The sequence below is a fragment of the Parus major genome, chromosome 1 (genome assembly GCF_001522545.3).
Source record: "Parus major isolate Abel chromosome 1, Parus_major1.1, whole genome shotgun sequence".
Lineage (NCBI taxonomy): Eukaryota > Metazoa > Chordata > Aves > Passeriformes > Paridae > Parus > Parus major.
In genome coordinates this window covers 80,902,871-80,926,215 of record NC_031768.1, presented here as the reverse complement: position 1 = coordinate 80,926,215, position 23,345 = coordinate 80,902,871, and the positions used below count along the sequence as shown (strand labels likewise).

The following is a 23,345-nucleotide window of genomic DNA, read 5'->3' as shown; positions in this document are numbered from 1 at the left end:
CGAAAACTGTTATCAGACACTTATTCGATGTTCTGGGAGGAAACTTGGCAGAAAGAATTCAGTAAGCACTTTGAGACCGGTACCTGCCCATAAGCCAATTAAAGAGATTAAGTGAAGAAGGATATAGAAGGATATGGCTCGGAATAGAGAAAGGCACAATTTAGGTGTTGCGATGTTTCCGTAACACACAAAGCCAATCCCTCGCAGCTCGGTTTTGGCAGCAGCCCCAGGGCTGCTGGAGTCCCCGGCCCTCCCCGGCCCCTCTCAGCCCGTCCCGCCGGGGCAGGGGCGGAGCTGCCAGGCCCGGGCAGGGGGAGGGCCCGGCCGGCCGGTGCCAACCACCGCCTTTCCCCGCGCTTTTGGCGGATCTGGAGCCTCCGCGGTGCTGTGTGTGGATCCCGGCGGAGCTCCGTGCCACAGACCGGAGGGTTCGGGAGAGCCCGTCCCGCCCCGCGCCACAGGGCCGGGGAGTCACCCGGGAGGGGAGGGGGGAAGGAGCGGGCTGTGGAGGGGCGGGCGGAGCGGTCTCACCGGCCGGAGCGGGGCACAGCGGCCCCTCGCAGCACCGGGGGCCGGCAGCTCGCCGCTGTCGCCTGGAGCAGCTCCGTGCTGCTGCTGCTGCTGCTCCCCGCCCCGGCGTTGCCATGGGCCCGGGCTCGCCCTTCCGCGGGAGGAAAATGGCGGGCGGGGCGGGGGAGGCGCGGGCCTGGCCCGGCCGCACGGGCTGCGCTGCAGCTGCCCGGGGCTTCCTGCGCCTTTGGACGGCCCTGGGCTGCAGCCTTCGCGGCGTTCCCCAGGAGAAATGTTACCAATTCTCACCTCGGAACCCCCCAGTGGTGCTCTGACCACGAAATATACAGCTTGTGCTCTGGATGATCCCACGCTGTGGGAATCTTTAACCCCCTTTTCTGCAGTGACGTGACCCTTGTCCTCTGTTCCCTTAGTCAAAACCGGCCGGTACCTTGGGGCAAAGCCGGATTCCTTTGATGGGGGGAAAAAAAGGACCCTGTATTTCCAGAATCCTGCTTCCAGGCAGGATGAACTCTTCCCACTCAGATTCACAGGTGTACAAAGATAATTACACGGACCTAGTGAACTTAATGGACAATTTAGAGCTTAATTATCTTTGTCATTAGAGAGCTGTTATAAAGGCTATTTCTGCAACTTACAGGTCTTTGTTCTATCTCCAGCAGACTAGGGTAATTTGTTTCCTTTACTGAACAGCCTCCTACAAATTTAAAGACATGACATCTCTGCTCAGTCTCCTCTGAATATCAGTTGGTATGATTTAGAAGTTTACAGTATTCCAGGACACAAAGCATTGTATTTGGGCCAGGGGACCAGGCTACATCCCTGCTGCAGGAAGAAGCTGCAACAACTAACACAACACGGCCACACACACTACTATATGGACTGACACCACCCTGAGCCACTGCATTTCTGTTCCAATGGACTGTCTCTAATTAAACAGCATTTTTAAGTCTGATGTCTAGAACAGGGCAAGCTCACAACTACAGCTCCAATTTAATAGAAGAATCAAAGCATTACTCACACCTCAAAAACTGCATGAGGCCTGGGTGTCAACATGGCAAGAAGTTTTTGCAGCCAACATCTCCTGCACTGCTGATTATTTCCACTTACTAAGGGGGAATTTTAACTCCCAAGTATTCCCACTGCAAGAGTAACATGCTAGGACTGACATGCTTGAGTTTTAGTGCTTCCGTCTTGCTCCCAGCAATTTAATGCAAACAATGTAATATGTAAATATTACATTAAATGTAAATAACACATATATAACAATGTGTGTTAGAAATACACATTGTAACTAGAAAAGTGAATAAAACATCAAATGCATACTGAAACACAGAACTTTATTTCCAATCCCACAAACCAGGCTCACAGACCCATCACTGAAAGGAAGAGACTCACACTCAAATATATGCTTAGTTTTATTTATAACATTTAAGAAATATTAACATCTCAGGATATCTGGTTTACCATCTAAGTCCAGTCATAAGCAACAAAAAAAGAAAATGTTAACTATGTTTCAAATGAACATTCTTACATTCATTCCCCCCTGTAAAGAAACTTCAGCTTTATTAAATGTGTATTTGACTAATGTTAAAAAAAAAAAAAAAAAAATCATTAAAAATGCCTGAAATACCAGGCATCCTGGTTTGTTAACTTTTGTTGGCACTTGTGTTCACCACAATCAAGCACTCCAGTTGGTTTCTCAAATTCTCCCCTTCTACCCAGAACTGGTTTTTTTGTGGATTTTTTTATTATTTTGTTGTTGTAATTGTTTTTTTAAACATTTGGATATGTAAGTTTGTTCGAATAACTTTAAAAAGACAAGGAATCTAGGCCTGTCCAAGAAGCTCCTTCCCTTGATAACCCACCTATGGGATAACTGAAGGAAGAGACTTGCTTTCACTTTTCTGAATCTTATTAAGCAAAAATTCATTTTAATTAAACTGAAAAAAGTACATAAACACTGTCTTTATTTGATGGTGTGCATAAACATTACACTCCATATATAGCAAAAATATCTTTTATTTATAATTTACATTTCAACAAGTGAAAATTTTACATTTTTACATATACCATTAAATTTTCACGCATCTACAGAACTTTCACACAATGACACCTGAAACTGTGCAGGCAATAAGAAATTTCAAATACAAAAATGTATTTATTAACCAAACAGTAGTTGAGGCCCTGCCTCAGTTGGACATTTTTATTCATATAAAAAGTATTCGCCTTCCAGAATTAACACAGCAGCTCTTCTGTAAAAAAAAAAAAAATCATACCGCAATTTATTTAAACAGACTCCTCAGGTTCTGTTTTGATTTCTGTAGATGCAGGTGTGCTCTCTTCTGCACAGGCAGGAGGGGTGTCATCAGGTTCTTCTTTGATTTTAGGTGAGTCACAGGACTCTTCTGTTTCTTGTTTGACAATGTCCAACATTATATTTAGTGGATTTTCTGAAGGAGTCTTGCTGGGAGATGGTGTGCAATCAAATGATGATGTCTGCAAAGTCGAAGTCAATGTAGCATTACCACACTAAAATAACCATTTTTAGCCTCTTTTTCTTTTTGTGTTTTTTCAAAATGCAAATATGTTGATGGTCAGGTACTCAAAATCCAAACTTCTATTTCGTCAAACTTTTAAGGAAACAAATTCCTTTTTTTTAATAGCATTACTTTTTTCCCAATTCCTTTGGAAAGTACCACCAAGCAGTGATGAAATGCTTAACACTTTACCATGAACTGTTCCCTGCTATCCGCCCTCTGGACAACTGTAGCTCCCAAAACATTAAAAATGTCACACACACCGATACCGATCTACTCCATTGTTACAAATTCCTAAGACTACACGTTACTCCACAATAAATCCATCAAACCATGGCTTTGCTTTATAGCACACAAGCTGTCATGGTACATCACAATCAGAAGTGCATCTCAGCTAATTCTGTATTATAAACTTGCCATGCCCAAAGCCTCCAAGTGTCAGGCAAATGGGCAGCACATTCTGAACACATCTGCTCCCTGCAAAGTCAAGAAGATCAAGCAAACAAACTGAAAGCAAAATGCTTCCAAAAATATGAACAATCTACTTACATTCTGGTAATCTTCATAACAAGATGGATGGTAAATCTGAAAAAAAAAATTGTTATACATTTGAATATGTAAAAATAAATTATAGCAGGATCACTATAATGAACTAAACAGTGTCTATTACACATTAGCATACAATTCATCTAGAGAAACTATGGTCTGAGCAGTCTAAGTATGGTGTCAATTATACCTGAGACAAGATTTTGTGATGTTTATTTAGGAAACGTTATCATACAGAAGGCTGATAAAGTGCTGGGAATTACAGAAGCCTTGTGAGTGCTGATCTGTGCACAGCTGCATCCAGAATCAATTGAATCCATACCTACACCCATACACAGAGACATGCATTTTTCTTTAAGCACTGCAGTGTAAGGGAGGGCTAGTGAGCCCACAGCAATTACACCAGGATTTCAGGCACTTCTGAAGGCAGAGATATTTATGTATCTGGAAGCCAGGAAAACTACAACAAGAATTCTTCAGGAGGAAAGGAGCACTTGCCACCTCCTCCTGGGTATTTTTTTCTGCAATTCTTTAGGTGTTAATTAATTAACATGTAAATAAAATCAGATTACCTTTTCATCTACCCTGATGGCATTCTTCAAGTGCCACTCTTCCTCTTCCTCATCCCAATACTGTTCAAATTGTTCTTGGCAAATTTCACAGCTCTGAAAAGTTATTGGAATAAGAGAGATAAATGTTGTTATTGCAATTTGCTGAACACATGAAATTCAAGAACCCAGGAGTCAAATAAGGTTCTTTTAAATTAAGTATATTAAGCATAGAATGTGATCTTTTTTCCACACGTTAAAAATTACTTTAATAATTAGTAAACCTTAATTAAAAATTGAGTATGGCTTGCAGCCAGAGAAAGGATCACCCTCTGGGCCCTGAAGACTCTTTGTCACTTGAGAAAGGTAAGCTTTGCCCCCCTTTAGCTAGTAAGTCTGCAAAGCATTTTGTAACAGTGTGATGCTGTCTTACTGCCAGGTAAGATAATCCACTACAATGATTTAGCTAGTTTTATTTATGGCATTATCTTAATTCTTCCCCTTCAGCCTGCAATTTCAAGTCAAGGCAGAACTTTTAGATGAAGTACTAATATTTCTAGTACTTTTGTGAAAAAATATCAACGCAGAGAACAAAGCACAAAAGGTGCTTTTTAAAATTAAAAAAAAAAAGCCTTTCTGGTTTCATAGCTAGTTTCTTAGGGACTTAGCACATAAAACTTAACTGTAATTCTAACAACTTTTGTATTTGATTATTGCACCAGCTCATCAACCAAAATACAGCTATACTGGTTACTTTTGGTATTTCTAATGCCTATCTGCTACCAAAAAAGAAAATTTTGTTTGGAAGTACCAAAACTCAGTATGCCCTGTAGCTACCTGGATGGCAAATATCCATCAAAGGACAAACTGCTTACTCTATTTACTCTACTTAAATATTCAGCAAATTAACACACTTTGCCCATTTAAATTTTGCTAAAACCACAGAATGCCAATGGGTGTATTTTTTTTAACTACGGGTGGTTTATACTACTCCTGTTCCTGGGAAGCAACCATTACACACACAAATACACGACCTATGGAGGGACTGTACAAAGGCCCAAGCACAATATTCCAGTCTACATTTAGTAACAAGAATACAGTACAATCCTTTGAAAAACCAGATTCTTGCTATCTGTGCTGATAACTAGATTCTTGTTATCTGGCAAGCTGAAACTTACCTCGACTGCACCAGCTGGCCCAGCTGGGACACTCTGAAACTCCTTCTCTTTCGCAGCTTCCTGCGTCTTCAACACAACCTCTTCATGAGCTTTTTCAAAGAACTGGCTTTTAGCACGCTCCTCTAGATCTGCTATTTCTTCAAATTCAATCCAGTCCTAAGGAAAGTTTTCATTCTTACTCACACATTCCAAGGCATCGTATTTAATAAATCTTTGTTAAAACTGAAATATTTCCCACATGCAGCATTAATACAGTGTACCCTTTCTCACAAAATTTTTTTCCAAAAAAATCACTGTCCTTCAAATTCCATTCTCAGTGGAACAAAAACAGTGCAATAAGCAGCTTTAAACTGTTTATTGTTCATCATACAATTGCCCTTTGTATTCTGAGAGGCATTTGCGGACTACTTGAAGTATCCAACACAACACTGTTTATCACAGCCAATTCCTGTGATGATGCAGGTTTCAGCTGCAAACCTACAGCACATGCAGGAGTAAAACACAGAATCCAGCCTGTAATTTATCCACACAAATGCTGCATTACTTACTGTTAAACTGTAGTACCATCTCCTGTGTGTAATTTTTCTGCTAACATCTTTTTCTGTCCGGTTCTGGCGATAATGCCAATCTAAATGATCTGCATAAACATCTGTCTGTGAAGTAGTGAATCTCATTCCACAGGAGTAACACTGAATTCCAGTGTACAGCCGATTTATAACACTATCATAACGCCTACAAAAAAGAGATAAAAAAAAAAAATCTCAACACTTCTTTAAAAAGAGACAGTAAAAAGTTTCTCAGTAAATTGCTTCATTTGCCTACAAAAGTAGGGGAAGAACATGACTCTGCTCCAAGTTAAAAGTACATAACATGACTACATTTCATCCTGATTTTCACGGCACAATCAACTTAAACTTTCTAAAAACAATGGACTCTTATTAACAATTCATGGGAAACATTTCAGTGTTGTGTCTCATTCCTATTAGCTTTTCTCATCTAATAATGTACAAACACCAATGCCTTCATTTGGCCCAGATTTACAAAGTACCACCAAAGTGGTAAAATTAAAATCATAGAATGATTTGGATTGGAATGGATTTTAAAAGACCATCTAGCTCCAACCCCCCTGCCATGGGCAGGGACACCTTCCACCAGGTTGCTCAGGGCCCCATCCAATCTGACCATGAACACTTCTAGGGGTGGGACATCCACAGCTTCTCCAGGCAACCTATATCAGTGCCTCATCACCCTCTCAGCAAACTATTTCTTCCTACTATCTACATTACATCTGTTCTTCAGCAAAAGGCCATTTGCCCTTGTCCTATCACTACACGGCCTTTTGAAAAGCCCCTCTCCAGCTTTTCTTGTTGTCCCCTTTAGGTACAGGAAGACTACAATAAGGATTCCCTGAACCCCTCCAGACTGAACCACCCAAACTCTCAGCCTTTCTCCATAGCAGAGGTGCTCCAGCTTTCTTCTCATCTTTATGGCCTCCTCTAAGTCACTTCCAACCAAGGAGGTCCATGTCCTCCTTGTATTGGGGCCCCAGAGCAGCACTGCAGGTGGGGCCTCACCAGAGCAGAGGGGGAGAATCACCTCCCTTGACCTCCTTGTCACAGAGCTTTTGATGCACCCCAGGTCTCGGCTTCACTGCCTATCACAACCTTAGTGCTTAAGTAACAACACACATCTGTGTATAAAGCAAAGTTTTTCCATGTTCATTTTCCATCTTTTTCCTTTCTCAACTTAAAAAAGGCTGACATCAAACAATGCAGGTTTTATCTCCTCTGAATCAAAAAAAGTGACAGATAATATTTTAAAAGCTTTTAACTGTCTTGGATGAATTATCTAGCTACTGACACGTTGTTATTCCTACTGTAAGCCCATTCTAATATACGCACTGTCTAAGTTCTTCAACTATGAAGTTAGTGAGGTCTGGAACATTTTGATCTTCATTCTGATCATCATCTTCTTCTTCAGCAGCTGGCTGGGCCGATGTTTCGTTTGCTTCTAGAAACCATGAAGATATTATTTTATCATAATTTCATCATCAGAAAGAAACTACATGCTCCTAAATGTTTGGTTTTTTCAAACATTACTAAGACAATCTGACTATGGTCAAACACAACTGTGTAACAGCTAAATCAGTCTTCTTCTGACACCATTAAATAAAAATAAAAGAAAATAAGCCATCATTTCAATTAAGGAAAACAGTATTTCACCTCAGTGTTTGGCATTAAAATTCAGTCTTCATAGATACAGAAATATTTCAGAAGATGAGAAGACCCTGATTATAATCAAGAACAAGTTAAGAAAGCACAGCAACAAAGACAAAACTTACTACTCTGAACAGCTAGTGTAAATTAAACGATACTAAGAATTTACACACACATGCAATAAATTCCTTTCAAAAAATAGTTCAGTTAAAAAAACCATAGTGGAGTTTACAAAGGTTTCTATACTCAGAATTACACTTGAGGATAAACTAGATAGTTAGAATATAATAAATCTACATACGTGCTGAAGCAGAATCAGTTTTGGACAATTTGAGTATCCCTGTTTTCAGCAGTTTAGCGAACAATTCATTCACATCAACCTGTCCAAGGTGGTTATCGGGATACGAATGGGAAAGGGCTCCTTGGGAAGAACACAAACATTCAAGGTTTACCAAAAGGCTACCATCAGAAATCAATTTCACTTTATTCTATGTATTTCACATTTTCCTGTTACCCCCTTCATTTTTTGTTAGACATTATTTACCAACTCTCTGCTTTATCTAGTATTTGGCTATTTTTTTTCCCTTGCAACAGGAAATCTTTGTAGCAAGATTTTCCCTTCCTTCATTAAGTACTCTGAAGTGCTACCTAAGCTGGCTGCCCATACACAGATCTCCAGTGGATAGTGGATCTTGAAATGCAGTATTGTCCTAGATTCATACATAGGTATTTTACCACACTCAATCTACTTCATCATCTAGTTTAACCTTTTATGATGTCTTTGAAGTGTTTCACTACAAGCACTCATACACTGGAAAAGTCAGCACACCCCACACAGCAAATTAGACCTACAGACTGATGCCTTCCAGAAAAACATATCAAAACTATTTTTTTTTTCAGCACAACATTATACCCAAACCAAATGATTAATGAAAACTAACAAAAGCCTCCAGTGTTTGAGAAAAGCTCCTTAAGAGATAAAGGTGCTACAGACACATCTACAGTCACCTCACTGAGGAGGCTTCCCTTAATCCACACAGACCCAGGACATCAGGACATTAAAAAAACTTAATTTTTGTGGCCACCACCAAACGAACAATCCAAAAGAAATAAAAGGAATTCTATTGTTACACACCTGCAGGGTTCTGGACAAAATTTCCAGGATTTGGCAAATACTGCTGACCTTGACCATAAGGTCCTGGTTGAGCAGACATGAGAGAAACCTGTGAAAGTAAACATTTAAGTATTCTTTGTATAATAATGTGATTATAAATTCACTTTTCATGTTTTATTATTAACTTCTAGATCGTTCTCAATGATTTCACATATATTGAACTCCTTCCAGGAATGAACCATGTTAGTTTGGTATTGTAAAGGACCACAAATAACTATATGATCTTTCCCTCATTTTCCACTAGGAAAATTCAGAACACATCCTCGTTTTGCCTAATATTAAAAAACAAACAAACAAAACCCCACCACAACACCTTGAACACTTTTCCTTCTACTTAACAATCACATTTTCCAAACACAATACTTCCTTTTAAATTGCTCATGTTCACCAAAATAGAGCGCCTCAAGAAATTAAACGAATCCGTAATCTCTATTAATAAATCTTACAATTAATTCCTATCAAGCACTGAACCAGCATTCACTACAGCCCCACATCTTGAAAGCAAGACTTTTCAGCACGTTAGCTACAGTAAGCCATAGGTAGAAAAACAGTCCTTATAACACACTTGTAATAAAAATGTTTCGTTTTCTTCCCTAACTGGCTGATTTCTGGGTTTACAAACTGTTTACGATTTTATCCCACTAGAGGTCTGCAGGACATATTACCTGCTTTTGTACAAGCAGTTAATTTTTCACATTCTCTTTTTATCCCCCAAAATGAAAAATGCTTTTAAAAATAATTTTTTAAAAAAGCAAGTAATAAACTCAGTTTCACAACTGTTTTAATTAATTTCCTCCTTTTGAAGAGAGCATTTCCAAGAAGCAACAGGATAGACAACTGAACTGACAAAGCAAGATGGTGCCAAAAGAATTTTAAGAGACAACAATACAGTTGAGCAAGAAAGTTCAACTATGGCCCTATCTTCCTAAATTCCCCCAAGCTATTGGTATCTCTTTACTGGTTTGTAACCAGTACTAACAGCTGAAAGAAGACAACTATTATTTTGGTCCAGTCTAACTTCACACCTCTTAGGAAAATTAATCATGTATCTTTCACTTGCATTATCTTTCACGGTTTATACAGAATTCACTTCTGAAATTTAATGAAAATACCAAAGGCTTACAATTGTTCAAATGTTGAGAATAATGATTTCAAAGACATATTCTGAACTATGAAGCGATCAAGAAGATCCACTATTTTGTCTAATACTTAAAAAAAAAAAATTCTTGAAACACAGCAATGCATGTCCTACTTAAATTATCTACCGACTTTTTCAGTTTGAAACTGACTCTCAACCTGCCAACTCTTCAGAAAAATATTCAATTTTTCCGGGAAGAAATCCTGCTAATTCTTTTAACAAGAACACTTCTGCAAGCAAAGTATTTGATGCAATCAGCTCTTACCTGATTACCTCCCATTGGCATATTACTGAAATTTCCATATTGAGGACCCTGGAGACCTTTTTCTTCAAAGTAATGTCCAGCTGCTCTCAGTGGGAAGTTCTGGGCTCCTGGGCCACCTGGCCCATTGAAATTTGGTCCAGGTGAACCATCAAATATATCAGGTCTCTGGAACTGCATTCCATGAGCTGGTCCATTGTAGCCCTGGCCAGGATGTTCAACAAACGGACCACCTTGTCCATATGGTGACATTTCTAGTCTTGAGGCAGGATGGTTAGCTACATTTTCAAAACGCGCACCCTGAAGGCCAAGGGGCAAGTCAAACCTAGAGGCTGGCTGGTGAGGTCCATCAAATCTTTGAGGTATGGCTGTGTCAAATCTTGCTTGTGCCTGTTGGCCAGGTGCCAACCTTGGACCAGGCTGTCCATGAATTCCATCAAATCTTTGCAGGAGAGAAAGCTGTCCTGGCTGACCATCAAATCCAGCTCCATGACAGCCATCAAATCTTGGACCAGCCCGACCAAGAGGACCATCAAATCTAAGTCCACCAGCTCCCTGGTGTACTGGTCCATCAATCAACCTAGGACCTAGACCCGGCTGACCACGTGATCCTTCCAATCTCAGTCCACCACCCGATGGTCCATGTGGCCCCTCAAACCTGAGCCCACCACCTGATGGTCCATGTGGCCCCATGGGCTGACCATGTGGCCCCTCAAATCTGAGGCCACCTCCAAGTTGTCCATGGGGCCCCACTGGCTGTAAATGTGGCCCCTCAAACCTGAGGCCACCCCCTGGTTGACCATGAGGCCCCAAGGGTTGACCATGGGGTCCCTCAAACCTGAGACCACCCCCTGGTTGACCCCGAGGCCCCATAGGTTGACCATGAGGCCCCTCAAACCTGAGACCACCTGAAGGCTGACCATGAGGACCCTCAAACCTGAGACCAACTCCAGGGCCTTCAAATCTAGGACCACCTACAGGCTGCCCTGCAGGCCCCTCAAACCGCAAAGGCCCAAGAGGTCCCTCAAACCGCAGCGGACCTCCTCCACCAACCTGACCTGGGGGTCCTTCAAATCTCAGGGCCCCTGCCAGCTGTCCTGGTGGCCCATCAAATCTCAGGGCTCCAGCTCCCCCTGCTCCTGCCAGTGGTCCATCAAACTGAGATGCACCTGTCCCCACCAAAGGCCCCTCAAATCTCATAGCAGCCTGTCCAGCTGGCCCATCAATTCTGGAACTTGAACCAGCAGCAGGACCATCAACAAAAGGACTTCCTTGTCCATCTACTCCAACCCTTGCAGCAGTTGGTCTAGGTGAGCCATCAAATAGAGGTCTGTCTTCCATCAGTGCACTTATCCTCTGCTTTGCTTCAATACCTCCAAATCTTGATCCTGGACTTTCTGGAAATGGTGCTTTCTCTGGATCCTCATACCTAGCTCTTTTGAAACGTTCAGTGAATGGTGACCTTGGTTCCTCTCGAACACCTAAAAAAGCCAGAATAAATCACATAACCACTCGCTAATATATTGCCAATGACTTAACAGATTTAAAACAAAGTAAAATCACATACCAGCTTGCCCAAGAAGCTGTCTTTCTTCACGACTATCAAACCTACAAAGTGCATCCCCATCTATTTTTTGGAACTCTGCTGTACTTTTCCCCTGTTGTCTGAGAGCGTCTCTAAATTCATCCGATTCTCCCCAGCTGTCGTAAGGATCAGAACCTCTTGCTCCTTTAGTAGCACGCTGCTCTTCAAGTCTTCGTCGACTCTCAAGGGGTGAGAGGTTTTCAGGAAAAGGTCTTGTAGTGCCACTTACAGGAGAGTGTCTCCTTGATCTTTCTGCAAATGGTTCTTTTCTGTCAAACTGTACCCCCCGCTTGGCTTTTGTCTGCTCACATTCTATTCCAGAAAGCAATGCATCAGGTATATGATAATCCAAAATATCATCAGGATCCAACAGATCAAGCCTTGACAATGAATGCTGAACTTGTGTCCTTTTTAGCTTAGCTTTATGTTCATAATATGTTAATTCTGCATCCGATAGAAGAGGTTTCTTTTTCAAGCCACATTTTTCCTCTGTAGGGCTATCCCAGACATTACATCTGTGCTTTCCCTCCTGATACTGAAACAGCTGTCGGATCTGATGAGCTACCATGAGAAACTCATCCTGTGTTATTTCACCAGATGTTAAGCGGTCATTAGCCTGTAATATAAAGTTAAAATTTAGACTTCCAAAAAGTGAAGAAAAAAAAGCCATACTTGGGACATTTCAATGGAAACAGATTTATTAGTATTACCTTCTTAAGTAATTCTCTTTTACTTGCAGATGTCAATTCTTTGGGAATCTGTAAATTTGCATCCACACTTAACCGGTGCTGCTGCTTTGGTGCTCGGGGTGAAAGAATTCCTTTACCAGCAGGCCAGTTTTCCCGATGTCTTTGGTGAGGGGATTTAACAAGTGCTTGGTGTTCATCATTCTGCTGTGAGCTGAAAACAAGAATATATGTAAAATATAGATTATTTCGTTATTCAGGACATAATGGTTCCTACTAGAACTGATCATTGCAAAACATCACTATCACCTTAGAATCTAAGTATGCATCATCTCTGTATTTCAAGTAGTAGAAACAAGTAAAATCTATTAATTTTAACGATCTGAACACTGCCTCTCCAAGTCAACTATAATGAAGCCAACAGAATTTCCACTGACTTCACAGAGAAGTTGTTTAAAAGATAGTAACTTACTTTTTACTTTCTTCCCAACCAGATTTCCACCTCTTGCCTGATTTGGATCCCTGCCAGTTTTCTGCGTTTTCCTTTGGATCTGGAGAAGCTTTTGCAGAATGCTGGGTGGCTGTCTCTTGGGGTCTTTCTTCTTGGGCTTTTTTCAATCTCCTTGGATCACGCACCTCTTGTTTAACATTTCTCTTATTAGAATTTCTTTCGTCTCTTGCTGCTTGTGTGCCTTCTTCAACATGAGACTGCTTAGGGCCTATCTGACGTATCTTTCCAATTTTAGGAGTTGATGAAGTGGGAGATAGACTCCGAAGTCTTCTTTTAGGTGATCTCCTCTCTCGTCTTTTTGGAGAATGTGTAGAGGGTGATCTTGCCTTAGGAGAGCGTGACCGTGACCGCTTTCTACTACTTGATCTTCCTTGTTTTCCACCCTGTTTTTCTGACTCCTCTGTCGTCGTGTCTTGTTTCTGAACAGCACCATTAATAACTTTATTTCTGCTCCCCACTGGTCTGTGTTCACATGTCTTATGCTCCTCTTTTTCCTTCTTCTCTGTACTTCTCCTCTTTTCTTTGACCTCCTCATCCTTCCCCTCCGACTTATCTTGAAGATGTCTTTTCAGTCTTGGATCCCGCTTACTGATGTCAGAAACCTTAGTGCTTTCACATTCCTGGCTTTTACTGTCTTTAGTATCAGGCAGCTTATTTTTCAAAGGGGATGGCGATTTAGATTTTGCTTTGGACTGTTCAAGTTCTTTCTTCTGTGTTTTTTCACTTGATTTTGATTTTTCTGACTTTGTTGAGTTCTGTTTTTCAGCCTGTGCTGTTTTGCTTCCCTTGGTCTCAGACTGACTGGTCAGACTTGGAGAAAATTCTTTCCTATGAGACTGATCTTTAGTATGAGAAGAATGTTGACTCATCCTATTAAGCCGAGGATCCCTGTTCACTATTTTGATGTCATGAAGTGGAGGACTTGGGGATGGTTTGATTTTTTCAGATTGCACAGCAGCCTGATGAGGTGGTTTAACTGTCATATGAGGTGTGGGAGACACATGTTGCTTGGAAGGTGCTGGAACTGAAGCTATACTAGATGATCCCTGCTGAACACTAAGAGATACAGCCTGAAATTGGAAAAAATCCAGCATTAATCTGTATGCCACAACTCCTACCCAGAGGTGCTAATAGTCTGTCTCAATAACAAAACCGTAATAGCCATGTCTTAAAAGTTATGAGCTTCAGCCTTTTAACTGAAATTGACCCACTAATTGCTAATTACAAGCACTAAAACAATGCAGTACCTTTACAAATCAAATTCAGATACCATGCAAGATCAGTATATAAAATAAATATTGTGAAATATGTAACTTTGGCACACATCCCAACTATAGTGCTAGCTTTTCTATATATTCCATGTGCTCTTAGCAACTCAGCTGCCAAGTATCCTGTTTTCACACTTCAGTTCAAAGATGCTTTATTTTGTATTGTCAACTGCCAACACAGCAAAACTTCCAACTACTGCCGACCAAGAAACTGACTTTGTTTACAAACAATCAGGCTCCCTTGTTCCTTAGGAACAAACATATTTAAAATAGCCCAGCTCGCTGTCAGCTGCAAGTGAAAGACGAAGATCAAAGTCAGGTATCATTCTGAAGAAAAATTTAAGCCAAACCACAAGACTTTCACTTTTACACTTAAGTGTAATACTTAAGGTTTCAAGATAACAAAAACTGTTCAGGAACCCCAGATCACCTTGCATTGCTCTAGTAGTCCTAAAATAGCTACACTTGCCTAACATGAGGAAAAACCAATGTACTGTACTCACCAGTACAGCCAAGTACTCTCCAAAAGAGAGATCCCACCTATGAAAGTTTTATCAACTATCCTACTCACCAACTGTGCTTTAGTTTGTTCCAGCTCCAGCTCAAGTTTTTTTTGCTGAAGTTCTAACAACTGCTTTTGCTTTGCAAGCAATTGCTGCCTTATCAGTTGCTCCTGTGTCAAATTCTTTTGTATTTCAGGAACAGCTGGAGGAGTAGAGGCACCAGAAGTGACAGCAGAGGTAGGTGCATTAGATTCCTCTGGCTAAAAACAAAATAAAGAAAATTTACATTTAAAATCCTAATGAAATCAACTAAATCCATCTCCTTTCAGTGTTATTATGAGCCCGTACCAGGACTTAGTTTGTACAGCAGTTATAAACTGCAACTCTTTTTCCCCACTATGATTTGCCTGCTCTGACAGGTTTTAAGGAATTTAATATAAATTCTTCAATGTTCCAAAACCTACAATACAATTTGTAAATACAAAAAACCCAAACCCTTCAAATATTCTGAATTTGTAAATTTCTCTTACCTGTTTACAAAGGTCAGATACTTCACTCTTAATATTCTAAATTGTCAAAAAGCAGCATACAAACAATGAAAACTACATGTATTACCAGCTGTTCTTACAGAAGGCAGAAAAACTTACCGATTTATTTAAAAACTTAGGATTCACATGGATGCTAGAAGTATTCACATTTGGGGGCAGAGGTTTAATTGGCCAGGCAGGATCTAATGAGTTGACTCTGACATCAAGTGCATATAGTTTCTTCAAAGGAAAAATATCATCCCATGTGGAGCGCAATTTAAATAAACTTTTCCTAGTATTTTCATCCACCTAAAACAATAAAACAATTCTATGGCTTGTTAAGTTAATATAGAACAATTTCTTAAACTTTTCTGTAGAACTTAAGAGTTTATTAATTTCCTATTTCTAGCTTGCCATTTCAACATACTGAACTTGCTACACAAAATTTATAAGCAGTGCAGACCACACATATCTATCAATGGGATCAGTAACAGAAGCTCAAATGTGGAATTGTTGTTTCAAGGCCATTTGAAGATTTTACTGTGTTTTACCACGCTCTGAGAATTTTCTTTCAACTTTTCCATTAGCAAAATTCTCATTTTACTGGCCCAACTTCTGTGGAAAAAAAAATACAGTAACAAAGGTATTGAAAGGCAACAGCCTCTGAGACAATACATTATTCAAGTGCTTGTGCTGGAATACAACAATGACAAACAAATCAAGAAAAAATGAACTCTGAATGGAAAAAAAAGGTTTTTTCTCAGCTGTTTAGTCACTGAAGGATTTCTTCCCAACAAATGCAATAAAATGAGTATTAACTAAAATGGAGTCAATTAATATTTCCGTTCAGCTGCAGAATTAGACCCATCTATGTACGAGTCACAGATCAAATGTACTTGGTAGGACCAGAGGCCCATTTTATCTCTTTACAAACAATTGGATTATCTCATGGCAGCTAAATCAGAATTTTACAAGAAAGCAAAATTTAGTTCATCACGTAACTTGAGTGGCTCAATTAAACAATAAATAAAAATCATTAGAGGACAAAATACATGCAGCTGTCCTAATTTCAAAATCCCAATTCAATCATTAAGTATTGCCCATGTAGATGACTTTTGCTGCCATTTTCAGACGTTACACCTAGACACAGAATATTCTGCACAGTTTGGAGGTTCTTTTTGGGTAAGAGTAGGAGCTTCAATGCAAGTAATTTAGTTTGCATTGGGGTATGCCTCTATACAATTTTCCATGAGAGGCCTCACTGAAGTTCACTGCAAAAATGTGTGAATAACTGAGCAAACAGTTCTGATTTCAAGTGTCTAAAGATACCTTAGTGACCATTTTCTGGTAAAACCAAATCTGTAACAATGCCTGTGCTGCAATTCAACTCATAGTCTAACATGACGAACTAAACTATTAGAAAAGACTAACACTTTACATATCTAATTAGTACACGTTAATAGTTCTAATTAGCTTCATAGCAAGTTAACATATAAAACTCTCAAGATTAGTTATTGTCAAGAGCTTCATTCAGCTGCAACCTTAAACACAACTCAGTAGAAGAGCATTCACAATTTAACACCAAAAAACCAAGGAAATCTATTATATCTATCTGCTCTATACACGGGAGTTTATGTCTTCTACAGTCATGATAACAACCTATTCCTTACTTCATCACGCACTTTACATCTGAAAACCGTATACAAAGCGTACTGGGATTTCAGATCCTAGCTGATATGTAATGATAAATATACAAAAGCTTCATTAATTTCATTCTTATGAAATGCCATTTTCTTCTAACATACAGGAAATCACAGAAGTTAACCCTTCTTTTTCTGATCCAACCTAAACCCATTCAAGCCCAGCCTTTCAAAACCTGGACTTTGATAGGCCTTTCTCACTGAGGAGTATGCACAACTACTTCACTGGGATTCAAGACTAAGAGCTAGAATTAAAAGATATGGCAGCATCTTTCAATGTTGAATGAAATTAAAACATTTATAATACAGTCACACATTTTAAGGTCCTTCCCCAACAGAGTCGCAGCATTTTTTTCAGCTGACAGACCACCAAAAGAGAACCAGGTGTCAGTGCAACTCACTCTTGAGTTTAAGCACTCATTCTGCACAATGTGAATTATGTAAATCAGACAAATCTAACTACAGGAGAGTGAGGCTTTGAGAAATCCACAAGAAACCAATTCTCAGTCTATTCTTGGCATAAGGACTATCAACTATCTTAAAAATAAACCAATGATTCATAATTAATTGGTCTATACATTACAAAAAGTCCACCCAGCTAAGCCATCAATAACCAAAATACTGTTAGTAAAACCTTGCTAGGACAGGAAAGCTGCTGATGCTTACACACCAAATTAAGTAATACTTTGCATCTTTCAGCTAACTTACGTGCTTGATAGCAGAAGGAATAATCTTTCAGAGTACAGATATGGAGACTTATAAAAACCAATCCATTTGTATAGTTTGCCACACAAGAAAACTCAAACCTGAAAGCACGTACTTATTTTACCAGGAACAAATTTTTGCTTAGAATACAGTACTTTTCTGAAAGTGTATATACCTTTTCAAATACACAAATAAATGTTGCAACTAGGTTTTTAGTAAATGCAGTGAGATACTCTCTTCCCACATTCTTGACAATGGAATCCATTAGGTACATAACGGGTAGCTTCTCTGATGCAGGAGCCTGGAGTAATAAGAAGAAACTGAGAAGTTTAGTACAACAAAAACATATTTCAACCATTTCAAATAAAGGGATTACCAATCCCAGAAATACAGACCTCTCTTTTTGGTTGCCACTATAAATACCAAGGGATTTGTCTTGGGATTTTTGTTTCTACAAAAACTTAATCTGAAAAATGGACACTCCGTTCAAAGCATAATGCAGCGGGTCTATCACCAAAAAAGTAAAAAATAAAAAAAAAAAAAAAAGGAACACCTTAAGTTAATTTGTTTGTGTATCAAAGCTTTGGAAAAAGAGGGGGAAAAAAAAAGAGGAAAAAAAGAAGCCCATGAGACAGTATTGCTACTAGTATACTGAGTGTAACCTTTCCCTTGAGGAAGTAACTTAGCAGGAAACCATCGTCAGCACTTCAAGGAACTTCTAAAAATAGTTTGTAATTCAAACCTCCTGGATGGATTTTTCTGGGTTTCATAGAACACAAATTAGACTTCTGGAAAGCAGCCCAAGTCAGTGAACTTCTGTAGCTGTAAATTATATGTTGATTATCACAGTCTTTCGTAAATTACACGTAGAATAGGTTGCAATTATTTCACTGTAATCCAACTGGATATAGCAGAGAGTCCCATTCTCTCTTGGCACTTGCAGATGGCGATGGTTCTGGTTTCCAGAGTGCATGCAAAAACATAGTCAGAACAGAGTTCCAAATCCAGTCAAAACTCAGTCATCTGGTCGACTGGTTAAATGCACAGACAAGCTCAGGAACTGCAACCACCATTTTCATAGAAGGTCGTCTTCAAACTCTGGAAACAGCTTTGCTACGGGAGGCTTGGTTTTCTGGTTTGTTTGTTTTTGGTTGGGATTTTTTTAAATCCTTTTTCAAAACTCGTACCAAGTTTGTGTGATAGAAGTGTGGTGACCCTGGACCACTACAGCAACTTCCAATTTACAGAAAGCAGTACTGGACCAACAAAAGTGATTTTAATGCCTGCCAGTAGCTTTCACAAAGCAGAAGGCACAGCAAAGCTCAAAAAAAAAATCAGCAAGTACACAGACTTGTTGAAGAGGACAACACAAGCAGTGTGTGCTGACCATGACCCCCTTGGAAGAGCATCCACTTGTAATACTTTAAGTTCCATTCACCATCTGGTAAACTCGGGATAAAAGCAGAGTAACTTCACTCATTGCTCATTTTCTTCACCATTTTAATTCAATTCCTTCCCCTTTAAGGTGGTTCACAGGGCACCCACTCAACGGTATTTTTACATGGGCAGAGCGCTTCCTCACCCTCTAAAGTGTACTAGTTTACCATGACCTGAAAGTTATTATTGAAGAGGGCAGAACTCCTTGTTAGTTGGGGGCAGAAGGGGGCAGGGGGAGGGGGGGTGTCACTGCCTTCGAACATACTGGGAAAAAGCAGAATCAGCCAGGTGATGCATTTTGTACAGAGAAAGACAAAAAAACCCAGCTAAGTTAGCTAAAACTAACTGCAGCATATTAGAAACCAACTTCACACTGTGATGCAATACTGAACTGTAAACAACCCAATGTGCAAGTGTTAGAAAAAAGCATCACTTAAGTCTCAGACATAGAAGACTGTGGATCTGCAGCTATTTTAAGTATCTGTGGAATACTGGCTTCCTTTGAAGCAGTCTGCACAATGGCACATTAGAAACACTCCAGTTCTGAGTGTCTTCCTTTATAACAAAATGACAGCGCACCATTTCTGACTTTTAGTCAGCTGTGTTAGGGACATAAAGAGCTGTCCTACAAGTACCTATGCCCAAGAGCTACTCCCCGAGTTAAATTCTTCCATTTCACCAATGCATGAAAGTAGCTCACTGCACTCGGCTAGAGCTCTAAGTTTGAGATGCTGGGGAACCATTAGTAGCAAAAGCACTGAATCAAGTTTAACTGTCACTTTCATCATGCATCAGACTGTTAACAGCAATCAAACACGCAAACACCATCATCTAGGTAAGGAAGCAGACTTCCAACTATGGAGCACAATTAGCAGCTCAGCAGCGTACCCTGCTTCAAATATAAGCTATTCAGGTGTCGCATTTTAAGCAACGCAAACTTAAATATGGTTGGAATAGTTAAGTCTTCTCTTCTGGAAGTGTTTATTATGTCAAGGTATCTAGCTCGTATTTCCACAACCACAAAAGGGAATCCCACACCAGAATTATTTTGTTTTTAGGAGGTCTCTGCAACACCCCAAAGCAAGAAAGATGCCCACACGACACTAATCAAAAGGCAGGGAGGCGCCGCATAATCACCAGCACACAGAAGAACACTAACTCTGAGCTCATCAGCATAAATTAAAGACTTCTTTACAAAACTCCCACTGTTCCTTCAAATAACGTAGGAAAGCTATTGTTGGAAATGTGTGGCTCTTTTTTATTAGTTTCCTAAAAGATTTCAAGTTTAAAATAATATCTGGCAGTTGAACCCCAAGTCACAAACTTGTAAAAAAATTTGTTTTATAAAAAAAAAAAAAAAAGCAACTTTTTATACAAAATGGGTCTTGGAAACAAATTCTGCACTATACAATGGTAAATAAAAAGACAAATACATATTTCACACTTTTTATTTACAAATTTTATAATACCAGTCACACATTTCAGAACCATTTATTAAATTGTAAAGCAGACCACTCAGGTTTTACACTAAACAAATTGTCTCCAGGCAACACTTTTTAAAAGTGGCTTAGTAAAGGAGATCACTTTCCCAGAAACAACTAAAAACTTGCCTTCAATAAACTACAGTCATCAACAGTAACTAGGCAAAACTAACCAATGATACAGGTTTTAAGACATCTTTAAAAAAAACCCCACACTTCAGGGCAGGTTCTAAATCACCCAGAAATGAAAAAAAAAAATTGACAGCATTGTTATTCATCACAAATCATTTTATACACATCCACTGCCCTTTAGGAGATATAATGGTGAGAGCTATTAGATTATGAGGTCACCTCCCCAAGGAATGGCAAAATTCAGCCACTGGCAGCATTTAAAACTAGACTGGAAGAGGTCTGTGGCACACTAAAAAGACATCCTGCATTGATAGAAAGATAGGGTAAGTATCTTAAAAGATGTTTCCCACCCCCATCATTAGATAGTACAATTCTCACCATTATAAACCACGATTAAAGCCAAAGAAAAAAGCCTTTTAACACCTGAGATCAGAGGGAGCAAGGGAAACAACGGGGGAGGGGTGGCTGGCACGAATACGGGGTGGGGGGGGTGGGGGATTGAAAGAAGAACCCTTTTCTTCTAAAATGCTCGCTAGAAAGGTGCTGCAAACCCCCATGCATGTACAGCGGCTGACTGATGTCAGCAACTGCCTGGGCTGGGCTCAGAGGGAGCCTCCTCTTTCCCTTTTTATATCATGTGCCTTTCAGACGCCATGTTAGGATCCTACAGGCTGCTGCAGTTTCTACAGTCAGAATTTCTTCTACCACATCCTCAACCAGCAAACCTCTCTAGCCAATATAAATTAAGTATGCACACAACACTAGTGCTACTCGGGGCACAGATGACCTAAAATCCAAACAGATTATCCAAAGCCCACGGAATTTTCTCTAACGAGGCAGAGCGAAACAACCCCCCCCCATCACCACCACACACACTTCTCTAACCGAAGGAGATTATCACCTTTCACCCAGAAACTTTTTACGATATAAGGGAGCCCCCACCCCTCAATCACTCACAGGGACCGCACTGGGGAAATAGTTTTAACTTAAAGGTCACTATACTTAGCCCTTCAGTGGAAGACGATTTGCGTTGTGGAAACTTAACCTTATTTTTCTTTTAGACTACTCCCATAGAAAAACCCAACTCTCCACGAGATCTCCCCGCTCACGTCCTCTCTATTGATTGCACTATCCACCTACTAGAGAAACGCCCTAAATTCAAGGGTTTAGTCACCAGATTCGGACATCGAATCCTGGCTGCATGTCGGGGGAAAACCCCGCTCCAAGGGCGAGGAAGTGCAGCTGCCCAGTCACTGCCGGGCCGCCATGTTGTGCCTGCTATTTACGCGGGGCTCGCAGCTCGAGCCACGCTGCCCTCCTCCCTCAGCTCTTCCTGGGGCGAGTCCCAAACCCTCCCCCTACTCCCAACGGGGTGGTGTGGGGGCTGCTCCCCTCCCTCGAGTCCCCTGCTCCCTATGCGATGGGGGAGGGAAGGGGGGCAGAAGTAGAAGAAACAGCACCCTTAAGCTTCGCGATGGAAGGAGGAGCCCCCGCCCGCCGCCTCGCCCCGCTGCTCCCTGATCCCAGCTGAAACACGCTTCCCTCCTCCGCCTGTTTCTCCCACGGCGACCCCAAACCTCCTATACCCCCGTCCTCCCCCAACTCCATCTGAATCCTGCTCTCTGTTCGCCCCCTCATTATCACCACCCCCCCGGCATTACTTCCTAGACCCCCTCGCCGCCCCAGCCCAGCCATGCCCACCCCACCCGAGCCTCTCCCCCTCTCTGTCACCCCATTTCTCGACCCTCGGGCCCTTCTCGTCCCCCGGCTCGGCTGTGTCCCCCTGAAGCGCCTTCGCCGCTGGGCTTCCCCCCGCGCCTGTCCTACGGGCCCCAAGGCCGCCCTACCCCGCTGCCCCGGCCGGTCCCCCCAGCAGTATAGGTAGGAGTAGTAGTCGGTGGAATATAAAAACCTTGGCGATTTGCGCCTCGATCAGGGAGACGATGTCCTTGGCGAAGGGCACGTTCTCCTCGGCCAGGATGGTCAGCATGTTGATGTGCGGTTTGCTGTTGAACGTCAGGTCCTCCAGCGACGACTGGTAGTCGCGGCACGCGTCCTCCCGGGCCTCGCTGCTGCCAGCGCTGCTCTCCGGGGCCGACATGCTGCTCCAACCAGGACCCGACCCACCGACCGACAGCCCCCTCCCCGCGATCCCCCGCCGCCGCCGCCGAGCGATGCCGATGCCGCCCCCCCGCCGCTGCCGCTGGGCTCCTCTACCGCATCCTCCACGCTGCGGCTCCCGCTGGCTGCGCTGCCGGTGCCGCCGCTCCTCGGGCCGCCGCCGGCTCAGTCTCCGCGCTCACAAAATGGCGGCGGCGGGCACGGCTCGCGAACCGCTTCCCGCAGCCGTTGCGTCATGTGAAATTGTGCTCAGGAGAGGGGCCGGCGCCTTGGAGAGCGCCTTTTGTTCGCCGGACGCGCCCTGATTGGTTGGCGTCCCGCCTGCGCGGCTCGCCATTGGCTCGCCCCTCAGCATAGCGGCCTCCGATTGGCTGGCACCGCCCTTCCTCACCGCTGACGGGCTCCTGCACCCAAGTCCCGCTCTCGCACGCGCGTCCCGACTCGCCATTGGCCGCGTCTCCCGTCCTGCCCCACCGCTTCCTCCCGCCTTCCCGCGCTGCCCCGAGCGCTGATTGGTGCTCGGTGCAGCCCCGCCTCCCTCCGGGCCCGCCCCGCC

The 23,345-nt window shown here is 41.8% G+C and overlaps 1 protein-coding gene across 8 annotated transcripts; it reads right to left on the bottom strand.

The window, feature by feature from the left end:
- Window positions 1-1,931: 1,931 nt before the first annotated feature.
- Window positions 1,932-23,063, bottom strand: PCF11 (PCF11 cleavage and polyadenylation factor subunit). Of its 8 annotated transcripts, XM_015627192.2 has the most exons (16): window positions 22,581-23,052; window positions 17,794-17,919; window positions 15,334-15,522; window positions 14,755-14,946; window positions 12,877-13,985; window positions 12,429-12,618; window positions 11,701-12,334; window positions 10,137-11,614; window positions 8,695-8,782; window positions 7,861-7,980; window positions 7,245-7,353; window positions 5,892-6,075; window positions 5,344-5,499; window positions 4,190-4,282; window positions 3,621-3,656; window positions 1,932-3,030 (listed from the first exon to the last, which is right to left on the bottom strand). In XM_015627192.2, the coding sequence occupies exons 1-16, from the start codon at window positions 22,767-22,769 to the stop codon at window positions 2,821-2,823; spliced, it is 5,103 nt and encodes a 1,700-aa protein (XP_015482678.1). In that variant the 5' UTR covers window positions 22,770-23,052; the 3' UTR covers window positions 1,932-2,820. The 8 variants fall into 8 exon arrangements, 7 of the variants coding, with proteins under 7 accessions (XP_015482678.1, XP_015482688.1, XP_033372208.1 ...); XM_015627202.2 differs by lacking the exon at window positions 17,794-17,919; XM_033516315.1 differs by lacking the exons at window positions 1,932-3,030; window positions 3,621-3,656; window positions 4,190-4,282; window positions 5,344-5,499; window positions 5,892-6,075 and adding an exon at window positions 7,566-7,630 and having other exon boundaries at window positions 7,244-7,353; window positions 22,581-23,061.
- Window positions 23,064-23,345: the final 282 nt, after the last annotated feature.

Excerpts from the sequence above, each read along its gene's own strand:
- PCF11 (XM_015627192.2), bottom strand. The coding sequence starts at position 22,769 with ATGTCGGCCCCGGAGAGCAGCGCTGGCAGCAGCGAGGCCCGGGAGGAC. Across the intron at positions 6,076-7,244 it reads ATAGTTGAAGAACTTAGACA|GCGTTATGATAGTGTTATAA; the intron begins GTGCGTATATTA and ends TCTTTTTTGTAG. Across the intron at positions 5,500-5,891 it reads GATGGTACTACAGTTTAACA|GACTGGATTGAATTTGAAGA; the intron begins GTAAGTAATGCA and ends AACTTTCCTTAG.